Below are 26585 nucleotides of genomic sequence, written 5' to 3'. Positions count from 1 at the left end.
TTGACTCTATTTTTTAGATATTTATTTAATAACTGGGCACTGTTGAGACCGACTTGATGGACAGTACCAGAGCACCAACAGTTTAAAGAAAAAAATCCTAAGGAAACATGAACATACATGTCATACCATATTAAGAGTCTTAGTCCTACTTTTTCTACAGTCAAAAAATACAGAATGGTGAAGGTTCATAGATCTTCAATGTTTGCCTCAAATGAGCTTGTTTGCTTCACACTTTCAAGTTATTTTCCATGGAAGTCCTGTAAGTGTTTTGGAGCTCTTCTTTAATCCAAAGAACAATACCAGGCACGTAATTACATAAGGCTAACCTTCAGCTGAAACTAACAAAAAGTTGAGAGTTCTCAAACAGTTAATGTGCAATACAGACTTCCCTTCCTATATCAGTAATGTCATACTTGACTTCATTTGTAAGTCTCACTCAGAAGCTAATGAAGACTGGTTTTCTGTGCTTTCACCACCTTAAGACAATGAGGTTTCTGGGAAATATTTGGTCAAGAAGGATCCAAAAAATGGGAGCTTGCATCTGGTCTTGCAGAAGGGCTCTGTCACTGGTGTAGGTTGTCCTTGTTTCCTTTGCACTCTCTCTTACACAAGAATTATTGGCCCCACACCCCAGACATTTATTCTCGCCTCAGAATGGCAGGGAAGAAGCAGGAGATTCTCAATACCTGTGAATTCTCTATTTTAAGTCTGTGAAAGGAAGGAGGAAGAACGTCTACAAGGAGAGCAGGATGCCAGACAATGCACCAGACTTATTGTCTAAAATACTATTCAAGAGTAACAGATACTACCAGTCTCTGATTGATATGAAGCCAATCTGTGTCCCAAAGTTAATGCCATCACGAAAGTGAGAGTAAAACTTATCAGGGTGGCATGCAGTACAGAAAGTGACATTTTGGTTCTGATCTGTGACAGAATCATCTTGGATGTTCTCAGGAAGAATCCCACCATTCTCAAGAAGAATCCTTAAAGAAAGGAAAAGAAACAGAAAATAACATTTTTGTACGTTCTCACATTCCTTAAGACACTATCATTCAGACAGCACCTCACATATCAATTGAACAAACGGTGTCAATATTGTGATTGGGACTTTCATGTGCTTTTCTTTTTTCTTTCTTCCAGGATTAGACTAAAATAATTGCTTTTCTGCAACCAGTAGAACCACATTTAATTTGAACATTTGTCTATAATCCATAAACACTATAACAGTAAAATAATAGTTGGAACCCAGCAAAAGTGAGCAGATACCATTCCTTTAAAAGTATCATTTGTTGATCTGCAAAGCACTAGAGAGTACTTCAAGATGGTAAGGACTCTCACCATAATAGTGCTGGATAATACAATATCAAAATAATTATTGATAACTAATGTGGAATTAGTCTTTTGATCACTTAGCAGGCTTACCGTGTTGCTCTTCTGATATCAATATAAGGACATGCAGAGTCAAATAGTCTCACACACTTTGGATCAATTCGGTGAAATTCTTTCGCTGATTCATGAGGAAGTTTATAGCAGCAAGGTCCTACAGACGGGCCCAGCACCACAAGGATATCTTCCACATTACATCCATATTCAGATATCATAGCATTTACTGTGGCCATAGAAACTCCTAACAAGGTGCCTTTCCATCCTGTGAGAAATGAGAGGTTGAAAAAAAAATTGTATGAATTGCCTCTTTAATTTTATAGTAGCTAAAATACATGCTATTATTAAAGGCACAAATTAATAGATATATTTACATCTAAAATAAATAATTATATCTAATAATAAAAATAATATTTTTTAAAAAATGAACACATTAACAACTATCAGTTTGCTGATATAATTTTGTGGAGATGAAACTAGAGAGAAGAGTTTACATTACGATTGCAGAATTACTTTTTCCCAGTGTCCTGGTTTAGGCAACTAGAGCATACCTTACAGCTCCTTTGTGCTTGAAACATTTAAATGGGAATATGACAACAGAAATGTGTTACAGTCAGAGGCATATTTTTATAATATGGTGAAAATAGGGTGTTATTTCAGAAAAAAAAAAAAAAAGGCTCAAGCTAGAGACAGTATTTGGAATAGACAGAAGAAAGCCAAACTTTGCACTTTGGTATTGTTTGTAACAGGTAGAAGAACGCCCAGCTTTGAGTTCTTGTATCTCAGTTTGAGTCTCAGTAAGTCTTTGCATTGCACAGGGAGTGCGTCATAACGAAGGACAGGATATGCTAATAACTCTTTCTCTGCTTTTCTACATCCAAAGACTGAGATGACCTTATACCTAACTGTCTTTTTTTGTATACATAGCAACATGTGTTCAAGTTAAACATGAACTGAGGTGGGGTTGGACAGGAAGGAAAGAACTGAGGAAAAGATAACTGGAAGCCTGGCAAGGACTGGGATGTGGGAATGAAGGCCAAAACTTGGGAGATGGAAGGTAGGAGTTCAGGCTAGAGCTGGGAGGTATGCTGGGAGAAGGGAGCAGTGTGGGTTGGAGGAACAATGTGGTGTGTCAGGGACTAGATAAATGAAGAGGCAGCAAAGAAAGGAGCAACTACAGATTTAAATATTTTACAATAATTAGGTTTGAACACTTACAATGTAAAGCTCCTAAACCTTTCAAGAGCAGATAAAATTCTCTCCATCCCTTCTTCCCATTAAAACCCACAACATTCCCCTCTCTCCCCAGACAGACATGCCACAACTCTCATTCCTCTCACTTTCTCTAATCTAAGCTTGCTAGGCACGGGATGGGACACACACACACACACACACACACACCAACTTTACTGAAGGAAAGTCAAAGTTTTGATCATCTTATGATGACTCACAAATTTGAATTTATTTTGGCTAATCTATTCAATGCATGAAGAATTGTATGAATTAGGTGGCATTCACAAATTCCAGGCAGAGAGGAAGCTTCCTACCATATCAAAGGGTGTACTAGCATCAAAGCTGAGGAGAAACTCGCAGCTGTGCATTCTCCTTGACTTTATAAATACAGACTTTTTTACAAAATGAAACAGCCTCAGCAGGGAAATCTAACCATGGGATACTTATTCTAGCCTAACAGTTGGGACATCTTCGGAAGTCTGACATAACCCCCAGTTGTGTTAACATCCCTGCTTGTTTTATTCTCATTTGGTTTGGGTCAGACAAGTATTTCTTCTGATCCAAAATGATTGTTGGGGACACTGGCTTTATAGCCACAGGGGACAAAAAATATTACTTGGTTTTGGCTATCAGATCAGAAAAATAAACATGTAAATACATAAATAATAACTATTACAGCTATAAAATTAAAAAATAATACACAGCTTGGGAAACAAACTATTCTCAAGATTAATCTTGTCTTGGCAGATACAAACTTAACAGGTCAGGGTCTATATTGTTAGGTGATCTTGCATTTATTCATTCTCACTCAGTGTTCCTTTGGTTGCTAATTTGTAATCCTTTAGTCCAGAACTCCCTTTCCAGTGGTCTCCTAGTTATTTTGATCTCCGTGATTTAAAACTCCTACCAGAATGAGCAGCACCGCAGGCTTTTCTGACAGGATCAGCAAACAGCACGGGTATGCAATCAGCACCCGGAGCTGCTATTGTAACACCTTTCTGATTTGTAACTATTCCATCATAGCTGTCAGGCTCTGTCTTTCCCATAATACATACGGCATTAGCGTGATCAATCTGTCAAGACAAAACCAGAACATGGACAGTGATACAGCAGCAAAAAAAACCCCCAGTTCTGACTAATGAAAGGATTTTTCTTTGGCATGAAACACTCTCTTGCACCAACTGATTATGCGTGGAAATCAGGCACTCCCTTGTTCAAATGCCATGCAGATGTGTCAGTAGAAAGCCAACACAGAAATGATGGTGTATTTTTCTTTTAAGAGAAACTGCTCTGATCATTTATCTGATTATTCTACTCTGTGTTAAGTTAAATGTTAGCATACACTTGGAAGAAACAGTGCTTCTTCTCCATATAGTGCCAAATGGCTGATAGTTTGGATGGCTATTCCCACAGATAAACTGACAGCATAAATGTTTTAATTGTCCTGCTTCTCACAAGTTCTTGCTGAGAAAGGTAAGAATAATGACTATAGTTTTAGCCAGTGATACATGAAGGAAGATCTGATCCATTTACATAAAACAATTGTTTGATAAGATACCTTGACTCTGTGAAAAGTCTCTGGGTTAAATCCTGCAGCATTAGCCAGCCGGCGGAGATTTTCTTTAACAACAACTTGTGGGTCCCTCCGCTTGGAGCTGCTGAAGAGATTGCAGGAGCTTAGAGTTGGTATGTAGGAGATGCCACCTGTCCTTGTGGTGAAGCCATGTAGGAAGATATCATCTGGCAAGGTAAAAAAGACAACAAACAATTGCTTTCAACACAAGACCAGTCCAGATATAACATGGTTTTATACTGAAGAGACCTGTAATCAGCCAACTGAGTATTGTTTTACCTTGTATTTAGCTGTGGCATTTAAATTTAAGGATTCTAAATTTCCTTCTTGCTCATAATCATAATTGTCTGAGGCCAAGGTAGAGGGGTTTGAGCAAGGAGTCCTGGCAGATTTAGCCTGACTTTTTGCAGAGTTGTAGTGCAAACCCTAGAGAAGAGGTAACTCACTGAGGAAAATGAGAGTACATTTTTAAGCAAATGTTCTAAGGTGGCATCTCCCAAGCTTTTTTTGGCAAATGACATACTAGTTCTCAAGACATCACAGAATATCAAACACCTGAAAAGCACTGAGAATTTCTAGTGTTATTGAAAAATCCTCTGTTTTTACAGTGCACATCATTTATTGTGGCCTCATGCAATCAACTGCTTTTGGGGACAATGCAGGGGATGGGGTTTTGCATGGCAAAGTGGAACACAGCAACAGTCCCACAACTGGTATTTTTGCTATCTTAATAGCTGACAAGCTTAGTGACATAATCAGTTGAGATTCAAAATCTCTTTTATGTAGTGTGACCCTCTCAAAGTCATAGTCAAAAACTTGAAGCACAACGCAGGCAAAGATGGCTTTAAGTAACTCATGTTCCCTTCAGGCTCTGGATCATTTCAGACATATTTTTAGGGAAAGACGGTTCCAAATTTTTGCAGTAGAAAACCTTTCAGCTTTCCCCTGAACACTCTGAATCATGAGATGCAATAATCAGACTGCTTGAGAGACTTGCTGCAGTAAACTGGGTCACGCCATGGCAGGGACACTGAGACATCAGTCTGATTAACCAGGCATGCGTGAGGCTGCAGACCAGGAGAAACTCCTGTCCCGCCTTTCCAGAAGATGATGGTAACTCTCATTGTGTGTAATTCCCACACAGAGGGGAAGAGAGATTTCACTGTCTGTAGTACTGCTCTCACTAAACCTGGGCCTCTCTTTCCTCTGATCATGCCCCAGGCCTGGAATAGACTTGCCAGTCTGTTGCTGTATCTTTATTGACACTTCCCCCTCTTATAGACATGATACACGATTGCAACATCATATAGAGTTATTTGCTGCCTGAAGACATTTCCAAATCTTACCCATTTTGCAGTTCTCTTGAAGAAGTATGCTTGGGAACAGTCTCTGTAAAATCTATTAGCCGGGATTCTCTTTACCTGGGATCAGGGAAGATTTGAGGATGGTGAGCTCCCCATTCAGGCTCGGCAGGCTTTCCAAGTACATCTGAATCTCACTTCGGATGACTGCCACGTCCTGTGTAGGAAGCATTTGCTCTTCACTCTGAGGTTCAGCTATCTGTAGGTTTTTACAATCAGATGCCACCTGTAAATCCTCAAATTCAAACTGGTAGACTGCTGTAAAGAGATGGTCTATATACACTTTCACTAAGTCTTTTCTTAAGGTAGGGAGAATAACTTTAATGATGCTTAGGTCTTTTTCATCCAGTCTTTGTTTGATGGTGTACAAAACAGCAGCTGTAGTCAGAGCACGTACCACCTGCAGTCTTTTCTTCAGACTCTGCAAATGTCTCAGAGCTGGAAGCAAGGACTCTTGTTCACCATTCTCCTGCCTCTGGCAACACATGACATAAACAAATGGAGCAGGGATGGAAGAGCATTTCTCAATAGTTTCCAGCGTGTTAAATAGCAATCCTTGGATGTTGTTCTGCAAGTTGGCTGGTAGGCTGAACAGATCTATCAGTACTGCTTCCACCATATTCCAGGATATTTAAAGATTCCTACAACTGCCAAGTAGTCAGTAACAAAACATGAAAAACAAACAAAAAGGCAAGGACAGCACCATTAGTCCAAACACAGAATTATGCTATTAAGGCAGTGCGTTCAGTGATACTGTGTAGAGAAGGTGATGTAAGAGTAATTACTGTCTCAGGATTTCCTCACTGCATGAAAAGAAATTGCAGCAAAAGGAGCGGAAATGGGAATTATTATGTATTTATTTAAGTATTTAGGTATTTCCCTACCACCCCGCCTACCTCAGGTTTTTCCCAGGTCAGGGATGATAAAAGGTTAGTACATAACATTAGACTTATTGAATCAATTAACCCACATTAGCCTAATGGATCTTCTTGCCCTCTGACTGTTGGGCCCTCCTCCAGCTCCCATGACGGGAAGCAAATACAGAGGTCGCTCAGCTTGATGGGACTGGAGGAGTTTGTGTAACAATTTGTTGGAGGCATTTTACACACTTATTGCTGAGGTGAAGCTCATGTCTGCTACCTCTCCTGGCAGCAGGGGCATGGGCTGTGAGCTTAAAGGCATTTTTCCCACAGGCCTCCACAGGACTTTTTGCACTTCTTTTTGCATTACCAAAAGTATTGACTTGCTAATTTCTGACTTCTCTGTGGAGGGGCACACGATCGGTATAGTTTTCAACATGCACAGGAACTTAGCATAGGTTACTGAAACTTTACCTAGTAACAAGTACACAGAACTAAATGAGTGTAATACTGTGCACAACTTCCTGACTCAGCTTTTTCACTATGCTAACTGCACTCTTTGCCCTGAAATCAAGACACGTTAAGCTTATCCAAAATCATCCTGTAGTTCACACCTTGTTTTGTGGCCCATGGTGTAATTCCAGTTTTGGTGGCTTGGTTTTTTTTTTTTTTTCGTTTTCTGGACTTTGTTTATCCAAGCCCAGCTAGGCTACCAACCTGTGGAAAGTTGTCCCTCTGTCTCTTCCTCTCTCTGTTGCTATGAAAGCCTATTTTACATATCCTCTAGGTAGTGTCTTACTTTCTTTTCTCTGTCTCTGATAATTTTTCAGTTTCCAGTGGAAGCCTCCAGAGGTCTGGAACAAAAGACTAGATCCCTTTGCTTTGGGAACCTTGAACAGACAGCTGTTCAGATTTCATGACTAAGCACCATGCTTGATTCAGGAGGAATACATGCAGCTTTATCACCAGTTGTAAGACCCCATAATCATTTAGAGTATTCCTTAACACCAACATTTTTTTTGCACAGTAACAAATCATGCAGGAATATTAATTCCTTTGCAGGAAAATTAGTATCTTTGCAGGAAGACTTGAGAATCTTTTAAGTCTTTGAAATCAATGAACTGCTACCAGAACTAACTGTATCAGATAATGCCTGGCACTATTTTCCTGTCCCAAGTCCACATTTTCCTGTAACTACATGCATGCTCTGGCTTGACAGCACTTCATTTTCCTGCAAAAATACTCTTTCGTTGTGTACTTGAGACCTACCACTATGGTGGACTTGGTGTACTCCTTGGCGTTTTATGGTTGACAATGGATTCCCAGAGTTTCTACAAATGAGAGGTCAAAGACCTTTCTGGTTTTAATGGATTATTTATTCAGAGTAGGTTTTGCAGAAAACATTCTGCATTTTCTTTGTTGTTCTTTTCCCCAGACTGGAAGAAAAATAATCCTGACTGAAAATTATGTTTTCCTTTCTGCAAGTTGAACGCTTACAAAGATTAATTAGTGACTATCAAAACAGGTGAACTAAAAGTATCAAAATGTGACGGTAGATAAAAGCATCTGTCAAGGAATTTATGACTCCTGATTTTGCTCAGAGTATTATTTGCACAGAGCTGAGAACAGCTTTTAGAGAAAACAGCTTGCTAACAAAACAGTGTCGAAACAGACTCATGTCAAAGACCATGACTTGGTAAATCAGGGTATTTCCTTCCCTACCTTGACACTCTGTGGGAGGCATGTAAGAATATGACATGATCCCAATCTAGGTATAGCAAATAGCCCCAGCAAAGACAGTACAGCAGAGGGGTGTAGTGGAAAAACAGATTATTGGTCTGCTTCAGATATGTCAGTAGTGGAAGGTAAGTAGAGTTCATTGCTGTCCTCATACTTCCCTGTATAAATACCACCAAAGAAAGGGTAGAAGAAAAATTTGTGGAAGCAGAGGTAATTGTCTACATTGTTAAGTCACGTGTGTATTGCAAAAAGTCCACAGGGACAATTATTAGGATGTACACAAAGAAACAATGGGGCTGATTCACACTCATATCCTTCCAGTTTTGCATCACAGAGTCCTACTGAGGTCAGTGGTGTCAGAAGTAAATTTGCTTAGTCAAAATAAAATTTTTTGACTGCTTCCTATATCCCCCAAACAAAACTCTTCTCAAAATACAGTCTTGCCAAGCACAGCAATGCTTTAGCTTATGAGAAATGCATACATGGTTACTCAGGTTTTAAGAAACCTACTCTACAGTCCCAGTATTCCATAGAAAGTCTCAACTGCATGTAACCACATCAGGTAAGATTAAGTGCATTTATTAAGGAGTTGCTCATTTCAGTACACAATACAAGACAAATATTTGCACAGACTTGAAGCCAAGGCCACCCATTAGCTCTTTCGCTCACTCTCTGAAACTGTCAGAACAAACATTTGGAGGGTAAAAAGATTCTCTTGCACAGAGATCAAGAAAAAGAAAATGATAGATAACAAGAAGAGAGAAGAGGTGAAGAAGTTAACAAGAGTGAAAAGGAGAAAGGCAAAGCAAATACAGAAAAGAAACAATGAAGGAAATAAAATCAGGCTGCAGAGAACAGACAGCTCAGGGTAGAAAAAAGATCCAAAAAGCAACTTTCAAAAACACCAGAAATTGAATTCTAAAAGCTTGCTGTTGGTCAAGACAAGATTGCTGGCAATCTCCTGCACCTCTGAATCCCAGTGGTCACCTTATCTTCTTACAGAAACACAGAGAACTGACATCATTTTGGGAAAATGGAAAAGGCAAGAAATATTTAACATCTGTCAGAGAGAGATGCCCAGAGAAAGAAAACAGGTCATTAAAGAAGCCCAAATGAACAGGGATAAGAGCACATTTGCAATAAAATTTCAACAACAGCAAAGTCAAAAAAATGGGGGAAAAAAGAGAAATACATAAAACCCTCAAACTGGATTAAAATAAAACATTCTGCCTCTCTTAGGGATATTTAGGCAAGGTTGAAGAAATAGAAATCAGCACTTACAATGAAAATATTGAAGTACATGCAGTTTTCATAAACAAATTCAAAGGTTAAAACACAGGAATTTACTTACACAGGTAGACAATCCTTTTAAACTCTTGAAAGGTATCAGCTGATATAAACACACATTGCCAGCTTTATATATCGCACTTCTCACTGTCAGTCTTGCAGCTGATTCGTACAAGATGGAAATTCCTATTCTAGGTAAGATTGGAGTGGGAACCTGTATTTCTTCTTTAAGATGAGACCCTGCTTTGTTGCTGTCAGTATCCACAGGAAATAACAAACTGTTCTGAAAGTCACCAACATGATTAAGTGCCTGGGTAGCGTTAAACCCGGAAGCAGCATTAACCCTGCCATGTAACTCACTGCTGTAATCATATGTTCTAGTGCATCAGCTTTGCACACTCTCAAACAGATTCAGAAATGTACAGCATAGCAAAACAGAACAAAACCACAAAGACGTTTAAGGAAAACTTGTGCAGACTGAGTTTCCTTTTCTGAGCTGTAACTGTATGTTCCAGTGAAGAATTTTGCAGTCAGTCGAAAAAGTATATTCAGAAGGACCCAGATAGAGAGGTTACAAGAAGTCAGTCTTCAGGGCCACAGGTCCAAAATGAGGATGCTGATTATCTCCTCAGAGCAGTCAGAAATTTCAGAGAGCTCTGTAAAAAAGTCTGCATGTTTTGACAGGAAAATGCAAAGGTCAAAAGGCAAGTAGGGGAATGAAGGATTTATATCAGGCTTTACCCAAGAATCAAATCATAATAAATACATTTTCTCAGCTGTGCTAAAATCATACTCATGACAGATGAGTATATGACAGCTGAAGGACAAGAAAAAAATTAATTTTTTCACAGAGGAATTCATAACATCTGATTTCCTGTGAATTGCTGTCCTATGTCTCCTGTTCCTACCTTCCCTGCAATTGCAGTAAACCTACATTTCTGCCAGGTCCAGAACATCCCTTGGGAGTCCCCCGCCATTTCCCCTCCTGCTTCTCCTTCCAACATATGCTGGGCAGAGGATGAGAGCTGAATCCTCCTGGCTCTCCCTCCCAAAGGGAACCAATGTGGGTATCTTGTCTTTCCTCCACCCAGACACCAATTTTCATGAAGTCTGCAAAAATGTTATCCCTGAGGCTTTCTGCCCCACTGTGAAATGTTTCTGAACGAGATCATTGAAAATTATTGAGGGGACTTGATGGAGAGAGACCAACACAACCATTTTCTTTCCTTCGCCAAGACTAAGCAAGAAAAAGTAATTATCGGGGTTATTTTTGGTGCAGAACGCTGAGAAAGGATAAAGGTCAGAAAATATCCAGGATACAAAACAATATTGAAAAATGACAAACTGGTATTATGTCTCTGGCTGAAGTATTAGATTCAGCTTCTGCCATTCCAAAAAAAAAGGATGAAACAAACAGATCATGTGCAGACAGAAGCAGTTAAATTATAAAAATTGTGGGATTTAGGGTTAAAATTCCTTAACCTGGAGGTCAGAGGAATATGAGTGAGCACAAGACAAGTCCACGGCTATAAAACAGGGCACGGTGTAGAGCAGGAGAAATTGGGTGATGTTTCTTCTTCCTCGTAAACTAGTGGTGCTCAGCAAAACTTATGTTCTCTGCAGCATATAACAAACACTAACAAATTATGCCAGAAAATGTTGTTTAATACAATGAATTAGGTAACTCGGGGAACTTAGAAACGAAAAAAAGCTACGCAAAATCGCCTCAGCCACGGGGCGAGCCAGGCCGCACAACTGCTACGGGCCTCACCGCGAGGCACCCACCCCATTTCTGACAGGAGGAGCTGTTTCCTCCGCCTTCCCTCCGACTCCTGCCGGGGACAGCCCTCCCTGCGGCCCTCTCCCGGCTCTCCACGCCCCTCGGCCGCCACTAACGGCCGCGCTCCCCTCACGCCGGCCCCGCCGCTCGCCTTCCCCCGCTGAAGTTCTCCGACGCTCCCTAAGCCCCGCACGCCGCGCCGCGGGGACGGCCCTTGGCCGACGCTCCCTGGCGGGCGGCGGGCGCCGCGCGCGCCGCGGTTTGGGCGGGAAGGGTCGGAGGCGGGGCGGCCGTTGCAGCCCCCACCTCGAGGGGCTGCGAGGATGGAGGGGGCGGACGGCGCTGCTCGCCCTCCTCGCCCAGCTGCGGCGGGGTTGGTAGAGAAAGGAGGTGGCCTGGTCCTGCCAGGGCGCCTGGCTGTGCTCTGTTCGGCGTTTCAGTGCCTTTGGAGGGTTTGCGTGGCGCAGGGGCAGGCCTACGTGGTGTTGGGGGGTGTGGAGCGCTTGGGTGGGGTAGAGGGGAGAAGTGAGGGGTGCTGGGACAACCTTTGCAACAGCCCTAAACATAAAACGGCAGATGCGCTTTCCGGGTCAGGACTACCAGCCTTCAGGCACGGTGTGTGGGTCACCTGAGTGCCATTTAATATATTGGGCCTGAAGATGCACTTGTGCCAGACTCATTGCATTTTCTTGGGAGTTTGATGTCACTTTATATAACGGTACAGATTGTCTTCATTAACTTATTCTATCTGAAGTGATACGAAAATAGTACTAAATATTTTATAACCACTGGGGGGGATCTTTACAGTTACGCTAGTTTGTGACTTTAAATGTGACAGCTTTCTCAACATTGTTTATTTTACATTAAGCATAGTTTAACAGTTACTATAGTAGACAGTTGCAGTATGGTAACTGCAATAATGTAAATTTTCAGGCTAAATATGAAAACATGTCTCATGCATTTAAGATGCTCTTAAGATGCTTTTAAGAGCTATGACTATATTTATAAACTGAGGATTTTACCTGTGGAGAAGCCAGAAGAACATTGCAATACTTTATTTTATAAAACTCTGCATGAAAGTCTTCTAATTCTTGATCATTTGCTTTGAGCATCCACCCATCAGTAACCTGTTCTTGATAATAAAAAATGAACCAAATGGCATAATGTTTTGATCAGGAATCCCATAGGAAAGGCCTAAATATTGTCTCTTTCATTAACAGTAATTAAATAGAACGGTGATAAAACAATTCTTTTTTATGCCCTTATAGTTCTGCATTGTTGCCTAAAATGGCCAAGCAAAATTCTCCATCACTAATTGAAGTTGTAAAACAAATTGCAGAGCAGCAGCATTCACAAGCATCAGAGATAGAAAAAACCAAGACAGTTCTTTTCCAGTTGCAGGTAGTAAGCCTTGTTTGGAATAGTTTAATTAATTTAGCTTTTTCATTTGCTGAGGAAGTGTTCCTATGAACAGGAAAAGCTGATGGTACTTCACTTTTTCTGGGTGTTTACATTTAAGTGTAAGGCAGCTCTTCTGTTCCTGTGTGTGTCATTTAGGCTTAGCAAAACCTGTGTATGTGTATTGTTATTTGTAAGGCTGCAACATAGGTAAGACTTCATCAGAGTAAGTTATAGCAGAAGCTTTTATTTTTTGTTTGGGAAAAAACAAACCAAAACAAACCCCAGAAAACACTGAGATAGCAAACCCACAAAAACTCAATACAAAGTTAGAGCTCTTTGAATTTTTCGTAGTGATTTCCTGAGAAATTAATGGAAAAAAAGGATTTTAAAAGCATCCTTTTTGGCAGATTTTCACCAGACTCTATAATTTTTTCTTAGTATCTTTTTCACTAAAAATACTTTTTTTCAATGTGTTTGAAGTGGTTGTCCTAAATAGTCACTAAATACTCGTTTTATTTAGTAATATTTGGTAGAACACTGGATACATGTAGTTTTCATGAAGATTATGTAATAATTTCTGTTCTAATCTCTCACAGAAATTATTAAGATTTCAATTATTATTTAACCTTTGAGATCAAATTTCTATTGAGAGAGTTACATTTAAGTCTGAGGAAAGACACAACAGCATTGAGGCATTTCTGAGCATGGGAGAATGCAAACGGAATAGTAGAGTTCCAATTATCACATGTGTGAATAACCCTACAACTGAAATAATTGAGGTTTAAAATTTTGTACAAAGCTAACTTCTCTGAAGGAGCAGTGAAAACTTTTATTGCTTAGGAATGTCAGTTGATTGACCACACCTTACAAGAGCCTTTTTTCTAATTATATACCATCCCAAAAATAGTATGATGATGCTGCAACCATTTAAAATGTTTTCAAAAAACCCCACTAAACTTTAGAGCCCTAGGTAATTAAGTTAGCTCATTTATTTTCTTCCTCTTCCACACCTTTTTTCTTTCAAAAAAGCCTAAACCCTAGGAAACTCCATACAAACATTAATGTTAGCAGAACAGCAAAGTTAAATGATTAGGAATGTAAAGTCAGAATGCAGAACTGCTTTTTCATCTTTACTTCTATTCCCATGTGTGCAGGTCACAGAAGACATGTAAAACAACAATTCCCTTTCCCAAATTGAAGATCTTTGCCATTTTGCTTTCCTGTCCTCAGTAAATGGTGGCTGGCGGTGATACAAATTCTCCTAAAACTGTAGCCCAAGATTTCCAAATTAGAAGTTACGCAGAAACATTTTGTTCTTAACAGTTAATAATGTCTTAATCTGTTCAAGACATTGAGTTAGAGATTTCATAGCACTCGTAATGCTTCCATTAGGGAAAAGATAATAGGTGACATAAATCATGATGCTAATTCTCTCACTTAATGCACTACTGTTGGCTGTTACTTTGGGTGGGATTCATCATAGCTAGCTTACATCACCTACAAGTCAGATGTTAAGCCTGTATTAGTCATCCAGGCTCCCTCGGTAGTCGTCAAAGAGACATAAACATTTCTGAGGCAGCAATTCAGCCCTCCCATCTTAGATTTATGGGTAGACATGGTGCTTAGGGACATGGTTTAGTGGTGGACTTGGCAGTGTGAGGTTTACAGTTGGACTTAATCTTAAAGGTCTTTTCCAATTTAAATGATTCTATGATTTCTTATGATGGGTTGAAGTACTACGTTCTGGAGTTGTTCAGTTCTCATCAGTGAGAAGATGTAGAGGCCTTTTTAGGACTAGATGCATATTAGGGGGTTAAAAATAGCTGGGATTAATCCTACTGTCAAATACTACTGTGATGAAGGTGGGATTAAAAGCTTCAGTAGGGCAGTCTAGTTAAACTCCATCACCCCAAATGCCCATCTGTGTGTTTGTGTGGATTTGTAAGTGTTTTTTGGCATCATTAGTTACTTTTAGTCTGATTAGTACTTAATGAGATTTCAGCTCTAAACAAACATTAGGATTGGGTTTGATCTGTCACATCCTATGTATCTGGCATATATGAGGACTTCAATTTCAAGGATACTTTATTTCATATTTTAGATTCAATCTAAGGGGAGAAGTCTAAAACAGCATTCTTGCATTGTGCCTCTAAGGTGATGGTTGTAGGAAATAGAACTCTAATTATCTTCCATTCAAGCCACATTGAACAAGTGAAAAAGAAGACTGTTCAATAAATATAAATTACAGTGTTTAACTAGATAGCCAGTATCCTGTCAAAAATGTTCTTAAGTGAACACTGAAATCTTTTACAGGCAAAGTTTCAGGAACTGGAAAAAGAAATGGATTCTATTCTGTTAGAAACTAAGATGACAGAAAGGGAAATATATCTGCAAGATGATGCCATAGAAGTGACAAAATACCACTGTGAAAATCTGGAAGCCCAAGTCAGAGCCCTATATTCTGAAAATTTAAAGCTGAGGCATGATGCAGAAACAGTACAAGAAGAGTTTGAGATGACATTTGCAAGAAATAATGAATATCGTGAAAAAATAAAGGCTCATAAACATCTCTTTTGGGAGATGGAAAGTAAAATGCCAGTTATGATTGAGCTTGCTAAAAAGAAAGCTGTCGTTAAAGAATTAAAGACAAAGAAAGAGGAATTAATGCGTGATTTCCAGAATCCAGAAGGATCTGTTATAAAACAAGTGCAGGTACTATATTTCATCTTTGATTATTTTCCTTTTGCATGAAATAGTTTTGGCACAGTTTAGCTAATATGATTATTTTGTCTAATATGTTTACGGTTCATGAGGGACTGACTACGGAGAATATAGATAATTTATAATGCTATATTAGTTGACGAAATTTTGACTTCAGTATGCAGTAAAAAACTCATCAGCTGTTATCTGTATATTATTGTAAAAGTCAGGTTCATTCTATGTGATCAAATGAACTCAGCTATGAAAAAAATTAGAGAGCTGTAGATCAAACTATATCATTGCCAAAGTATTTGTGGGCTTCTTTGGGTTGTTGGATAAACTTACATGGAAACTTTCAGAATTCAGTGGAACATTGCCATGTTGTTACATTTTTAATGTAAGAGCACAGTATTCTTTCAACTTTGCTGTCAGGTGACAAACTGCAGTTGAGCTGTTTGTCAGCAGGCAGTAGATTTGATGAGACAATGACAGAAAGGAGAGAGGAAAAATATATTTATTTCGGTATTCCAGTCTAACACTTGTTTTTATTTGACCCTAATTGCAATACTTATTAAAAATTATCATGTAGGAATTTTTCATCACAAAACTTTACCAATACATGAACAAACACAAGTGTGAAGTTGAAATGGGGTCACAGATTTTAACTCCGATGCTACTTGCATTATTGGAAATCTGGTGTTACTCTATTCACATAAATTGATAAAAATTTGGTTGTACAAGCAAATCTTTAAATACTGATAAATAAAGACCGATTAACATTGTATCTCCCTATGAGAAAGAAATATCTGTCTCAAATATTAAATTAAGTATTCTTTGATTTTGCAATAAATTACATTTTAAACAAAATTAAGACCACCGAAATGTGGTCAGATTCCTGTATTGTTGTAGTTGTTTGCATATTTCAGATCAAGAGTATATCTTCTTAAGTATCTAAAGCCATGTTATGATTTATTTTAATTATTTATTTACATTCATAAAATATTAATGTTACTATTATGAATAATTTTAATGTGAAATTGTTTATTATAGATCTTGATCTCATATCAGTGGAGTGAGACTGTTAAAATGTGGCATTTTTATTAAGTTTAATAAATGTACTGTGCAACTTTTGAAGGAGAGGATTTCTATATCTTGACTTACATCTGCAGGAAGAAATTACACTTTTAAAAAGGGAAATCTCAACATTGAAAGAGTTCATCAATAAAAAAACAGATTTGCTGGAAGAAGAGAAAAAAATGCATGCTAAGCTTAGAAAAGAAATAGAGGTGAGTCATTCAAATAAAATATAATTACGGTTCTCCTGACAGAATGTAGATAGTGCAAATGAATTTTGAAGTACTTTATACACAGTTGCTAGCCATACATTATTCAAGTATATACAGTAACAGTAAATTCTTGATACTGATAGTCTTTCTAAAATTCAGAACTGAATTGCTATCATGAGAAAATTGAAGTTAAGAACATTATTTCTTAAGTCTTTTAAGAAGGAGTTGAGCTGTGAACTTTTGGAATGATGTCCTGAAAAGAAAGAGGTCACTGAATGATAGTAAGGCAAAAAGCACAGGTTTTTATTTCTGTAATACTTCTGAAATACTTTAAATTTCACTGCTGACTTATTATTCATGACTTCTCTCCTGATTCCTGATAACTCATCAGTGGGAGAATCAATTGCACCAAGAAAATGGACTTCCCATGAATCTCCCTAATTTGAGCTGACATTAAATTAGGGATAACACAGCAGCTTCTAATTAGCTGCCAAGATAAAATTCTGATGAATAGTTAAAACCTTCTCTTTTTAAATAATTGAACTATATTTTACATTTTGCTCCTTACTAAAATACTTTGTATGTCTAGATAGTTTTTAGTTTGGAAGTTTCACGTCATTTATCTTGTTAGTTCAAATAAATGCTACAAAATTTAATGAGCAAAGCTCGATAATATAAAGATTAACTGATCTAAGGTTAGCTCTATTACCCATTGTAAAATGTAGGAGGAAAAAAGAATCATTTTTCATGTGGTAGGGAACAGAGAATTTTTAAACTGAAAAGCAGAACACAGCCACTTTAGAATAGGTCTGTGCTATTCAGCATCCGAGAAAATATTTTATTATCAAGGCAACATTCTCCTAAGAAAGGTCTCTAAACTCAAAGTGAAATTAGGCAGCCTAAAAATAATGTTCTGTTATTGGAATCAAATTAATTAAATAATGAAGGTTAAGATCTTCTTCAGTTGTTTGAATTATATGAATTTTATGTCTCAGAAGGAAACAGGATTAAAAATGGAATCTTTCAGGGTATCATTTTCTATTAAGAGCTCTCTGGAAAACAATATGATTTTTAATATAAAAACTGACAGTGGACAAGCAGAGACATTAATACCCAGCAGTCCTCAGCACAACTCGGGAAAGAATACTTAAACCAAGCATGTGAATAAAGTGAGATACTGGACACATGGATTGTGCTGCAGCGGTAGGATTCATCTCCTGACTGCCAACACCTGAATGTGGTTGTTTGAATACAGGTGGCTACACATGAGTCAGATAGTTTCCCATTATGATCACTGGAGATGTAGTCAGTCCAGTTGATGTATCCTAGAGATCAGTTCAGTTGGCCATCTGTAGGGGTTTACAGTAGGGTGAGCTGCATAATCTGTTCTTTCTAGACTTGTAGTATTCATTGCCTAGATTTCTGTTGATCAAAACAGGAATGCAGACATGTAGGTCATACATGCACCTCTGAAGCTAGGTGTCTTAATCTGCAGATAATATTCATCATAGATATTTCAGTATCGTACAACACGTGATGTTCAGTTCCTGCAAGCACTCATTCAGATGAGTGAATCTGACAGCATCCCTTGAAAAGTTGTGAAGGATTATGGTGGAGAGCCAGGCAACTTGAAGAAAGACAACCCTTCACCAGTAAAAGAAGGCAGCGTAATTTATAAAACATTATTGAGGAGGTTACCTAGTTATACATGAAATTTAGGCAGCAAGACTCACAGGAAGTCACTGGCAATGCTGTAGTGATGCAGCTGTACTCCATCATGTGTATGTTAAATACAGTGTAATAATGTTTCAATAAGCAGACACGAGAATAATTATACGCTACCACTCATATGTCTTTCAAACTCGGGTAAGTAAGCCCAAATTTTCATTAAGTGAATACCTGTTATTTTCATTTTTATTATAATGAATGTTTCATGCATTTACACTTCAGAATGCAAATCTTCAGAGAGTTGTCTGCCACAGCCATTATTCACATAGGGCAGCAATGAGGGCAAAATTGATGCAGTACTGCATTGCCACAGTATTGTCTTTCTAAGAAAAACATAACTTTTTAAGTGCAGTGCAACAGTGAAGATGCCACTACAGCCATCTAGGTTACCTCATTTGTGTTCTAATTTATACCCAAACACACTTGTCAAAGGCTGAAAATGTCTTCCTTTGTCTCCTCTCACTCTGAGGCCTGAAAGCTTCCATGTACAAAGTGTTGCTGCAGCTGTGAGATGCTGACTCTTTGGGTGGGATATTAGACATCTACAGAGCAGATGATACCCGTATTGAAGTCCTCACTTAAGCTCTTAGTGGGACAGTACTTTTCTTTCCCTTAGTGGGAAAGAGAGGGACGTTTCATATTGTCCTAAAGCAGGTATCTGAAATAAATCAGATGAATTGCTTCCTAGATGTCTATGTCTCTTCAGTAGCTATAAAGTGAACATGGAACGATTTGGTCAAATGTCAGAATCTACACTTAGACAGAGTTAGGTGAGCTGAACCCACCTCTGTAAATAGTTTTGCTTGAAATAAATTTTGAAGTAAATTTTATTCTATTTTATTAGGTACAGAATAAAAGATATGATGCTATTCTAAAACGTTTGCATTGCCAACTGAACAAACTCCATTCAAATAAAAGACAATGGCACTGGAACATTCAGCAGCTGGAGAAGAAGGCAGCAGAACTAAGAAAGCGTCTTGGAGTTGTGGAGTTACAAAGTAGCATATAAAACAAACCTAACAAAGCTACAATGTGGGTAATCTTCCAGGAGGAGGAGCTTTTTTTTCTGGAAATACTGCAAATAGTAAATAGCCTGATAGCTGGGCCAGGGCTCAGTGATTTCTTTCTTTTTAAAGTTTTTCTCCCTTTCATTCTGTGGCCTAAAGTAGGCTGTGCTGAATCTGTAATGCTTTGGAATAACTTTTTTTTTTTTTTCTTCCCTTTTCTTTTTACTGTAGCCAGAGGCTGTTCAGGAAGAAAGTTATTAGCATTTCCAGGCATTTTCAAAATATGTACCTATATTTTCTAAAAAGTAATTTGAAGTCAACCAAATAAGATTTGAGGAGTTCCTTTTCATTTGATTAGATCTCTGAAGATTGAGATCTACATTGTTTTTCCTACAGAGAAATCGGTATCAGTGTATATTTGCATTCTTGGGATACCACAATTTGAGATCTTTTATCCACATCCCTTATTATTGCAACCTACTAAGGAACTCTGAAAGCTCTGATGGCCTGTATTTTGCTGTGTGGGAAATTCATACAGATGACGTTATGGCCTGTTTGCCCTGTATCTGCCAGGACATTCTAGTGTGGGGGCCAAGGAGGACATAGGTTGTCCAGCTATAAAAGGCTTAGGAACAAATATTCTCAGAACTGGGTTTCAAATAATCTGACTTCAACTGCTCTAATATATGCTAGCAAAGAGGAATGGGTAGGTAAAGAGAGAACTGAATCTGGACAACTTTTGAAATGGAACAACTCACCCTCTAGAACTAGGGATGAATTACAGATGACTGATTATAAAGGAATTTACTGTGTAGAGGATCTTAACTAACTAGTACTAGCCATCTAACATCTAAGTGCTTAATGTTCAGTAAGATGATTCTTAACAAAAATGACAACCTATTAAATATTCTTGTTAAAACAGTAGTGAACACTAGACATTTTTCTTTGCCTTCTTTTTATTATGTGCTTGGCATTTGAGGAATGTACTGTACTTCATTCTTACACTTAAGGTAATAGTTCTGACTGGACATCACCTGTAACATTCATCTGTTCTATGGAAGTAGCTTTTTATTAGAGGTGTTGTCTTGAATAATTTAGATTTATCTGGTGAATATAAAAGATTTAAGCAAATTGAGTATTAACTGTGGAAAATGTTAGACTGCCTATACATTGTTAGCTTAGGAAAGAAAAGCTTAAAATGCAATACTATTATTACTTGTGTTAGAACATTCATATGTTAATGTATATTTACATTTCGCTTAATATGTTATTTCACTTAATATAAAGTTATTTTAAACAATATGCTGACTCATGAAGGCTCTCTCTCAACATTGTTAGACTTTCAAGTTTGTTTGGCTTGGTCTTTTTCCTTTGCAGTATTATCAACCAGGCTTCTTTCATTAAAACAACAATGTAGAAATGAAAACCTCAATATCCTATGCTGTAGTAACAGTGATATGATACAAATAATTTGCTGGGTTAAAACTTTTCTAACCTAATTTATTTTAAAAGAAGACAAAGAAAGACATCTTAAAACTAACCCCTAATCTTAACTACCTTTCTGTTCTGAAGCGACTCACACATTCGTTGCTCATAAGTCCAGAAAGCACCAACAGAACATTGAGTTTTACTGTAACATTACAACTGTTTATCCCAACACACAGCAAAACAGCTTTCATTTGATCAATGTATATCTTCTAGAAAGGGATTCTGGCTTGAAAAATTGGAATATTTGCTGCCTTATTGGTAGTTTCAGTGGTTAACTACTCTTCTTTTGTTTTGCATCAGTTCTAATTTGAATTTATTCAGCCATCCATTGAAATGAGCGTACTTTTTATCCGCTCCATAAAAATACTTATGCACTGTCTTCTTGTTGACTTAAATAGATCAAGCCTTCCAAAGTTACTGACTGTCAGATCTGACTGAGAACTTTAGCTTAATGTATCCCCTCAAAAGTGGTACAGCATCCAGAATTCTCAGGGTATTAAAACTGCGTGACCTTAAGTGTGCCTTTCACTACTGATACCGTCTTGTTTTCATATTTAGTTTCTAATTATTTCTGAACCAGAACGTCAATGCAGCAAGATACATTTCTTATCAGCTATACAAATTACTTCAACCAAATGTACTTTGACACTTATTACCATGGTTATAATAATCACATTTTAACCTTGCACTTTATTACCAGTTGAAAACAACTCTCGCAGACATTCCACACCTTCTAACTTAAACAAAAATTAACCTTTATTTTTCTTTTTGAGCAATGAAGATGTTCATTATTATTATTAGGGCAGTTTCTGTGTACAGCACGATTCATATGAAGTAAATACCTTAGACCTACATTTTACCTGTTCCTTTTATTAAATCTAGGTAAATTTTAGTATCTCACATTACTTTTATGGATCTTTTGTACATGTTTTAAAATTGTTTAATATCATTTAACAAAGGCGAATACAAGAATGGTATGTAATACTCCTGTTAGTGCTGTATGCAGAGGAAATGTTGCCTTCTGCTACACAGAGGCCTTCCTGTCGTCCAAGGCGTAAGTTGTCCAATACTCCTTTTTGCTCTGTACTTAACAAGAGAGCTCATGTTCTTGTCTCTGGGGCCTTTGACCCCTTCAAGGGATCTCAGCTATCCAACTATTCCTTCTTTTTCCTCTGTGTAAAACTTGCCTTTTCAATATACATATTTAAATGGACTGAGTTTATCTCAGTTGTGTCTCAATCTGGTAACTACAGAGGATTCTCCTACATCTGGTAATAGCTGAACTCCATATCAGAAAGAGCCCTGGCCACTTGTAATTCCCTCCAGTTCACATCCTGTTTTTTTCCGAGAAGAAACGCAGCTGTGCAGGCCAGAAGGGAGCTGCTGCATGGTTTAGCTGTAGCCCCATATGAATGGTGGGAGTTTTGGAAACTAAAGTACTCCTCAGCTTCTCAGCTTTCCTGCCAACAAAATGTAGCTGTAGTTTAATTAAATCATTTCACTGTGCATCTCTGTGCTATGTATAACTGTTCTGATCTCATATGATTAAAAAAAATACAGTAGAACTAATTTTATCTTTAATTCCATATCAAATAAAAATGCTAGCATTGGTCTTAATACCACCACCTGTAGAGTCCCACTATGAATGCCCTCTTCATATGTTGGAGCTTCTTTAACAATTATCTGTGGAAATGTGTTAGCCAGTCCTTAATCCATCTTACTTATGCGTTGCTGACTGTATAGAGTATGAACTCTTTAATACAAATGGTGTTTAGCACAAAGTCCACCATGTTGCAAAAAGTCTGTTTCGTCTCTGAAATAATTTGTTATAAGGACTCTGATTGTTATTGTCATCCTGCATCACTGTCCTAGTTAAACACCATGATTATAATCGCTCTTCCCCCATAAACACTTTATTTATGTGTTTAACTCAACTGCCTTGATACCTGAGTTGATTCGTCTCTAATCTTTGAAGCTTTGGTTGTCCTCAGTCCTCACCAAGCTTGTGGAAGTTCAGTCACTCAGTGCACCTGAAATCTTCATTCAGTTTTTTCATGTGCTAAACACCACGTTTTACAGGATTTAATACATTTTGCATGCTTCTGATTAAACAGAACTTTGTATCATACAGTATTTACGTATTTTCCCATGAGCAGCATTTTAAATTTAGCATTTAATATTTAACAGATAATAAATATAAAGAAAGGTATAAACATTTTACTAGTGAATTGCATTTAATTGGGAGAAAACCTCATCTGGGAAAAAACTCAGCTGAAACAAGGAAATATAAATTACTGACTTCTCTAAACTATCAGTATTCTGTACAACATATGAAAAAAGAAACGTATGTAGCTTTTTATAAGATGTCTAATTCCAGCAAATCCTGGCAACCTGCTGAGGCAGATTTTCCTTGGTACAATGTTGCACAGTAGTAGGTTGATCTCAGGGCATTTTTTTTTTCTCTTAGCAAGCAAGCATAGACAGTAGGAGAGTGATTTATGATTTTCAGGGAATAACACAGCGAATACACTTTGTGTTCTTTACATAAGGCTCTCCCAGCTCCCAATGCAGATGCATGCTGCCAAACCCATATCAGTCATTTCTGACGATGGGTGTGGGGCTAAAGAAGGAACTCTGGCTTCAGCGCTCTGCAGGCAACGGGAAGAAGAGTGACTGCCCGCTCTGAGCAGCAAAACAGACAGCAAGCAGCAACGGACATGTAAATAAAGAGTGTGGAACAACTTACCAACCAACGAGTCCTACCCACTGCTTAGCAACAATCCGAAGCACAGGAAACTGGATTTATTCCAACAACATAGTGTAAATGAGTAGGAACATATTAGGGGAACTCCACACTGGACAGGGAAACAATACAGCCGTTAGATGACCCCATGTGATGCAGCAAATGTACTGATGGCTGTTAAAGGGAAGGATTTCCTCATGCTGTAGGCTGACGCCCCACATGAATCCCTTTCACGTGACCCAACAACTTGAGGTGCTGAAGCAGAGGAGATATGTCAGGTAACACAGATGTACCTGCTAAGATCTTTGCTCTCATCAAGGCTACATGCGATACACAACAGAAGAGGGAAGGTGGCTTGGGAATAGATGCCAACATTATGCTGCTTTGCCTCTGTTACAGGGTTTACTGTGGCCCTCAGGAGAGTTACTCGCCGAAAGCTGTGTGCATGAGTGTGACAGTAGTGTGTGCTATTCTACTATGGTTCATACACAGTGCTTCAGAGGAAAAAGAAATCGTGGCCACACTGTGCATTGATGGTATGTCATGCTGTTGTGAGTGAAAAAACCAAACTTTCAGAACTCTTACCCAATTTTCTGAAATGCATGAATATATCGTTATCAAAGTAATTATTAGATCCTTTGTTAAATTGCAGCTGCAGCATGCAGCTCTGAGTCATGTCGAGGCAGTGACTTCTTGAGGAATTCCAAGCAGTACTGAAATATTTTCCTTTTAATTGTCTACTTCGCAGGAGGCAAATGGTTTTTCAAGGCAGGGTTAAGGCAGTGCAATGAACTGCCTCAGAAATGTGGATAAGGCAAAACCAATTCACAGCCTGCTTGCAGAACCACACTCAATTCTTTCACTGTTTTTTCCTAGCATTTAGAGGAAGTAACATGTTGTGACCTAACAAAACAAAGAAAAAAAATAAACCACAAACTGCAAAGGACAAAGCAAGATAAACAAAGAAAATCTCTACCCTCCCTACCCTCAAAAAGAAAGATAATTGCACTGCACATTCCCCACCTGGATGAAAGCAGACAGAGGAGACGGCATTATCATGCTACTAAATAGAATTCTGGTTGAAAATGGTTGCTACAATAATGAGCAAAGGACAGTGCTCTGTCTTGAACAGAGATTTCTCCTGTTAGGAAATTACATGAGTGTTTCTACATTTTGCAGTAGCTTTTTAATTTAACATAGGCTAGTTTCACATAATTCAATTCTCTCTAAATCTTTCCAAGAGAAGCAAGCTTCTTAATCTCTCATTTTATTATAAATATCATACGATATACTCAATATTTATTGACTAAATGTCACCTAAATGCTTCGATGTTCTTCTATCATTTACACATTATATTAATTAACGTAATATATCACTTGCAGTGGAATCACAATCCCTGGAGGTGTTCAAAAGACATGTAGATGTGGCACCTGGGGACATGGTTTAGTGGTGGATTTAGCAGTGTTAGGTTTACGATTGGACTCAATGATCTTAAAGGTCCTTTCCAACCTAAATGATTCTATGAAGACTTTTCTGGAGTGGAACTAGCACCGACAGTTTCAAATGCAGTTGCTTTTTTTCCCCACCGACAATAAAGTCTAATAGTTCCCTCTAGTGGTGAAATGTCTTTTTACATGGTAAAGGCACCTTTCATGCTTGTTTGGGTTTGAAGATCGATACTTATCGTGAGAATAGTTAATATTTCTACAGAACATGATGAATAGTCCTAAATGCTATTTAATTTCTCGAAAGGAAGGACGAAGAGGAGATGCTGAGTATTCTACCCTTACAACTGCAAACAACAAGTGGAGGATTTGATTTATTTATTCTTAATTACTGAGCTGTTTTTAAAAGAGGAAAAATTTGGCAAATTTCCTCAGACCTTATGTTCTAATCTGAGTTATAATGCAAATTCCACTACAAATAGAACTTCACATTTTTCCTTAAAAATAATTTTTAAAAAATGTTTTTGTGAGCTAAAAGCAGACTTTTACAAAATTTCCTTAGGTCACTTTCTTCTTAGTAAGAACTATTCCGTTTAAGGTCATTGGCTTCCTGCTTTTTGCTGAAAAATATATTTCAAAAGGATTAGGTCAGACTTATCACTGACTAAAACTTACGATAGCTGGTAGTTATGGATTTACAACATATTATATAAACCTGTGTTTTCAGGCTTCTTAAATAACCCTGCCTCAGCTGAATCTTTTGGCCTGAAGCGGCAGCTCTGTCTCAAGGTCAGTCTTCTGGAAAGCTTAAACATAAGGTATGAATGTCATTGCTTGAGGCTCCCAATATACTTGACAGGAGAAAGGCATCCCGCAGCCGATTCAGTTCTTGCATGCCTTATGGCAGTCTGGCTCTTTCCATTCACAACAAAGGAATCCTAGAGCAACTACCCATAATTTAAAAGACTCAATTAAATGCCTATTTTGTGTGAGATAAGCCCAGAAATAGCACAGCCAGTCTGTTGTCTACCCCTATCTAAAGGTTTGTTTTATGGCTATGTGCTCTGGAGCAAAGGGTTGAACTTTGGCAGGGGCTTTTGAGGAGACAGAGAGGATAGTTTCAGGCTAAACACCATGTAATTACCTACTTTTATCACCTTTCTCTTTTTCAGTATTGGCACAGAATTTTAATCTATTGAATCTTGACTTTATACCATTCATATAAAATTTAGATCAGTAGTCCAGAGGCCTTCTCAACCAACTTGGATAAAAGTTATCTGGGCCTCGTGGTTAAAATTTTACCCTCAGGTTTTGTCACCTCTCTTGAAGTTACTAAAGGATTGGAATGCCCTGCTCCAGTGCAGTACAAATACACTATCTACCTTTTGTGCATCTTTACTAAAATTATTACCATCTCTCAAATTATGAGTTCATACCATTGCTAAGACTTCTTTAATTGCTAATGCATTAGTATTAGGTTAACTGATGCCGTTGGAAAAGCAAGCAAACATTTTGACAGAGGAGAGCTTGAGTATCTCAAGTTTTTTTCCCAGTTACATCTGTTGGTTC

The 26585-nt window shown here is 38.1% G+C and overlaps 2 protein-coding genes across 4 annotated transcripts; one reads left to right on the top strand and one right to left on the bottom strand.

Annotated features, from left to right (window-relative positions):
• On the bottom strand, positions 1-23688 carry LACC1 (laccase domain containing 1). Of its 3 annotated transcripts, none has more exons than XM_074859615.1 (6): positions 23574-23688; positions 5611-6197; positions 4175-4356; positions 3524-3689; positions 1423-1648; positions 1-983 (listed from the first exon to the last, which is right to left on the bottom strand). In XM_074859615.1, exons 2-6 carry the CDS (start codon positions 6167-6169, stop codon positions 806-808), a joined length of 1311 nt encoding a protein of 436 aa, XP_074715716.1. In that variant the 5' UTR covers positions 6170-6197; positions 23574-23688; the 3' UTR covers positions 1-805. The 3 variants fall into 3 exon arrangements, with proteins under 3 accessions (XP_074715716.1, XP_074715715.1, XP_074715717.1); XM_074859614.1 differs by lacking the exon at positions 23574-23688 and adding an exon at positions 9502-9682; XM_074859616.1 differs by lacking the exons at positions 5611-6197; positions 23574-23688 and adding an exon at positions 5536-5567.
• Positions 12505-19341, top strand: CCDC122 (coiled-coil domain containing 122). Its single transcript, XM_074860995.1, has 4 exons — positions 12505-12618; positions 14932-15330; positions 16488-16604; positions 19177-19341. Exons 1-4 carry the CDS (start codon positions 12505-12507, stop codon positions 19339-19341), a joined length of 795 nt encoding a protein of 264 aa, XP_074717096.1.
• Positions 23689-26585: the final 2897 nt, after the last annotated feature.

Source organism: Strix uralensis, chromosome 2 (genome assembly GCF_047716275.1).
Source record: "Strix uralensis isolate ZFMK-TIS-50842 chromosome 2, bStrUra1, whole genome shotgun sequence".
Classification (NCBI taxonomy): domain Eukaryota; kingdom Metazoa; phylum Chordata; class Aves; order Strigiformes; family Strigidae; genus Strix; species Strix uralensis.
This window is presented reverse-complemented; position numbering and strand designations above follow the sequence as displayed.

What these genes read in the sequence shown, in the direction of transcription:
- CCDC122 (XM_074860995.1), top strand. Translation starts at nt 12,505, where the DNA reads ATGGCCAAGCAAAATTCTCCATCACTAATTGAAGTTGTAAAACAAATT. An exon ending in CAGTTCTTTTCCAGTTGCAG is followed by an intron (nt 12,619 to 14,931) that starts GTAGTAAGCCTT and finishes AATCTTTTACAG; the next exon opens with GCAAAGTTTCAGGAACTGGA. An exon ending in AGCTTAGAAAAGAAATAGAG is followed by an intron (nt 16,605 to 19,176) that starts GTGAGTCATTCA and finishes CTATTTTATTAG; the next exon opens with GTACAGAATAAAAGATATGA.
- LACC1 (XM_074859615.1), bottom strand. Translation starts at nt 6,169, where the DNA reads ATGGTGGAAGCAGTACTGATAGATCTGTTCAGCCTACCAGCCAACTTG. An exon ending in CAAATCTTCCCTGATCCCAG is followed by an intron (nt 4,357 to 5,610) that starts GTAAAGAGAATC and finishes TTACCTTGCCAG; the next exon opens with ATGATATCTTCCTACATGGC. An exon ending in CTGCGGTGCTGCTCATTCTG is followed by an intron (nt 1,649 to 3,523) that starts GTAGGAGTTTTA and finishes CATTTCTCACAG; the next exon opens with GATGGAAAGGCACCTTGTTA.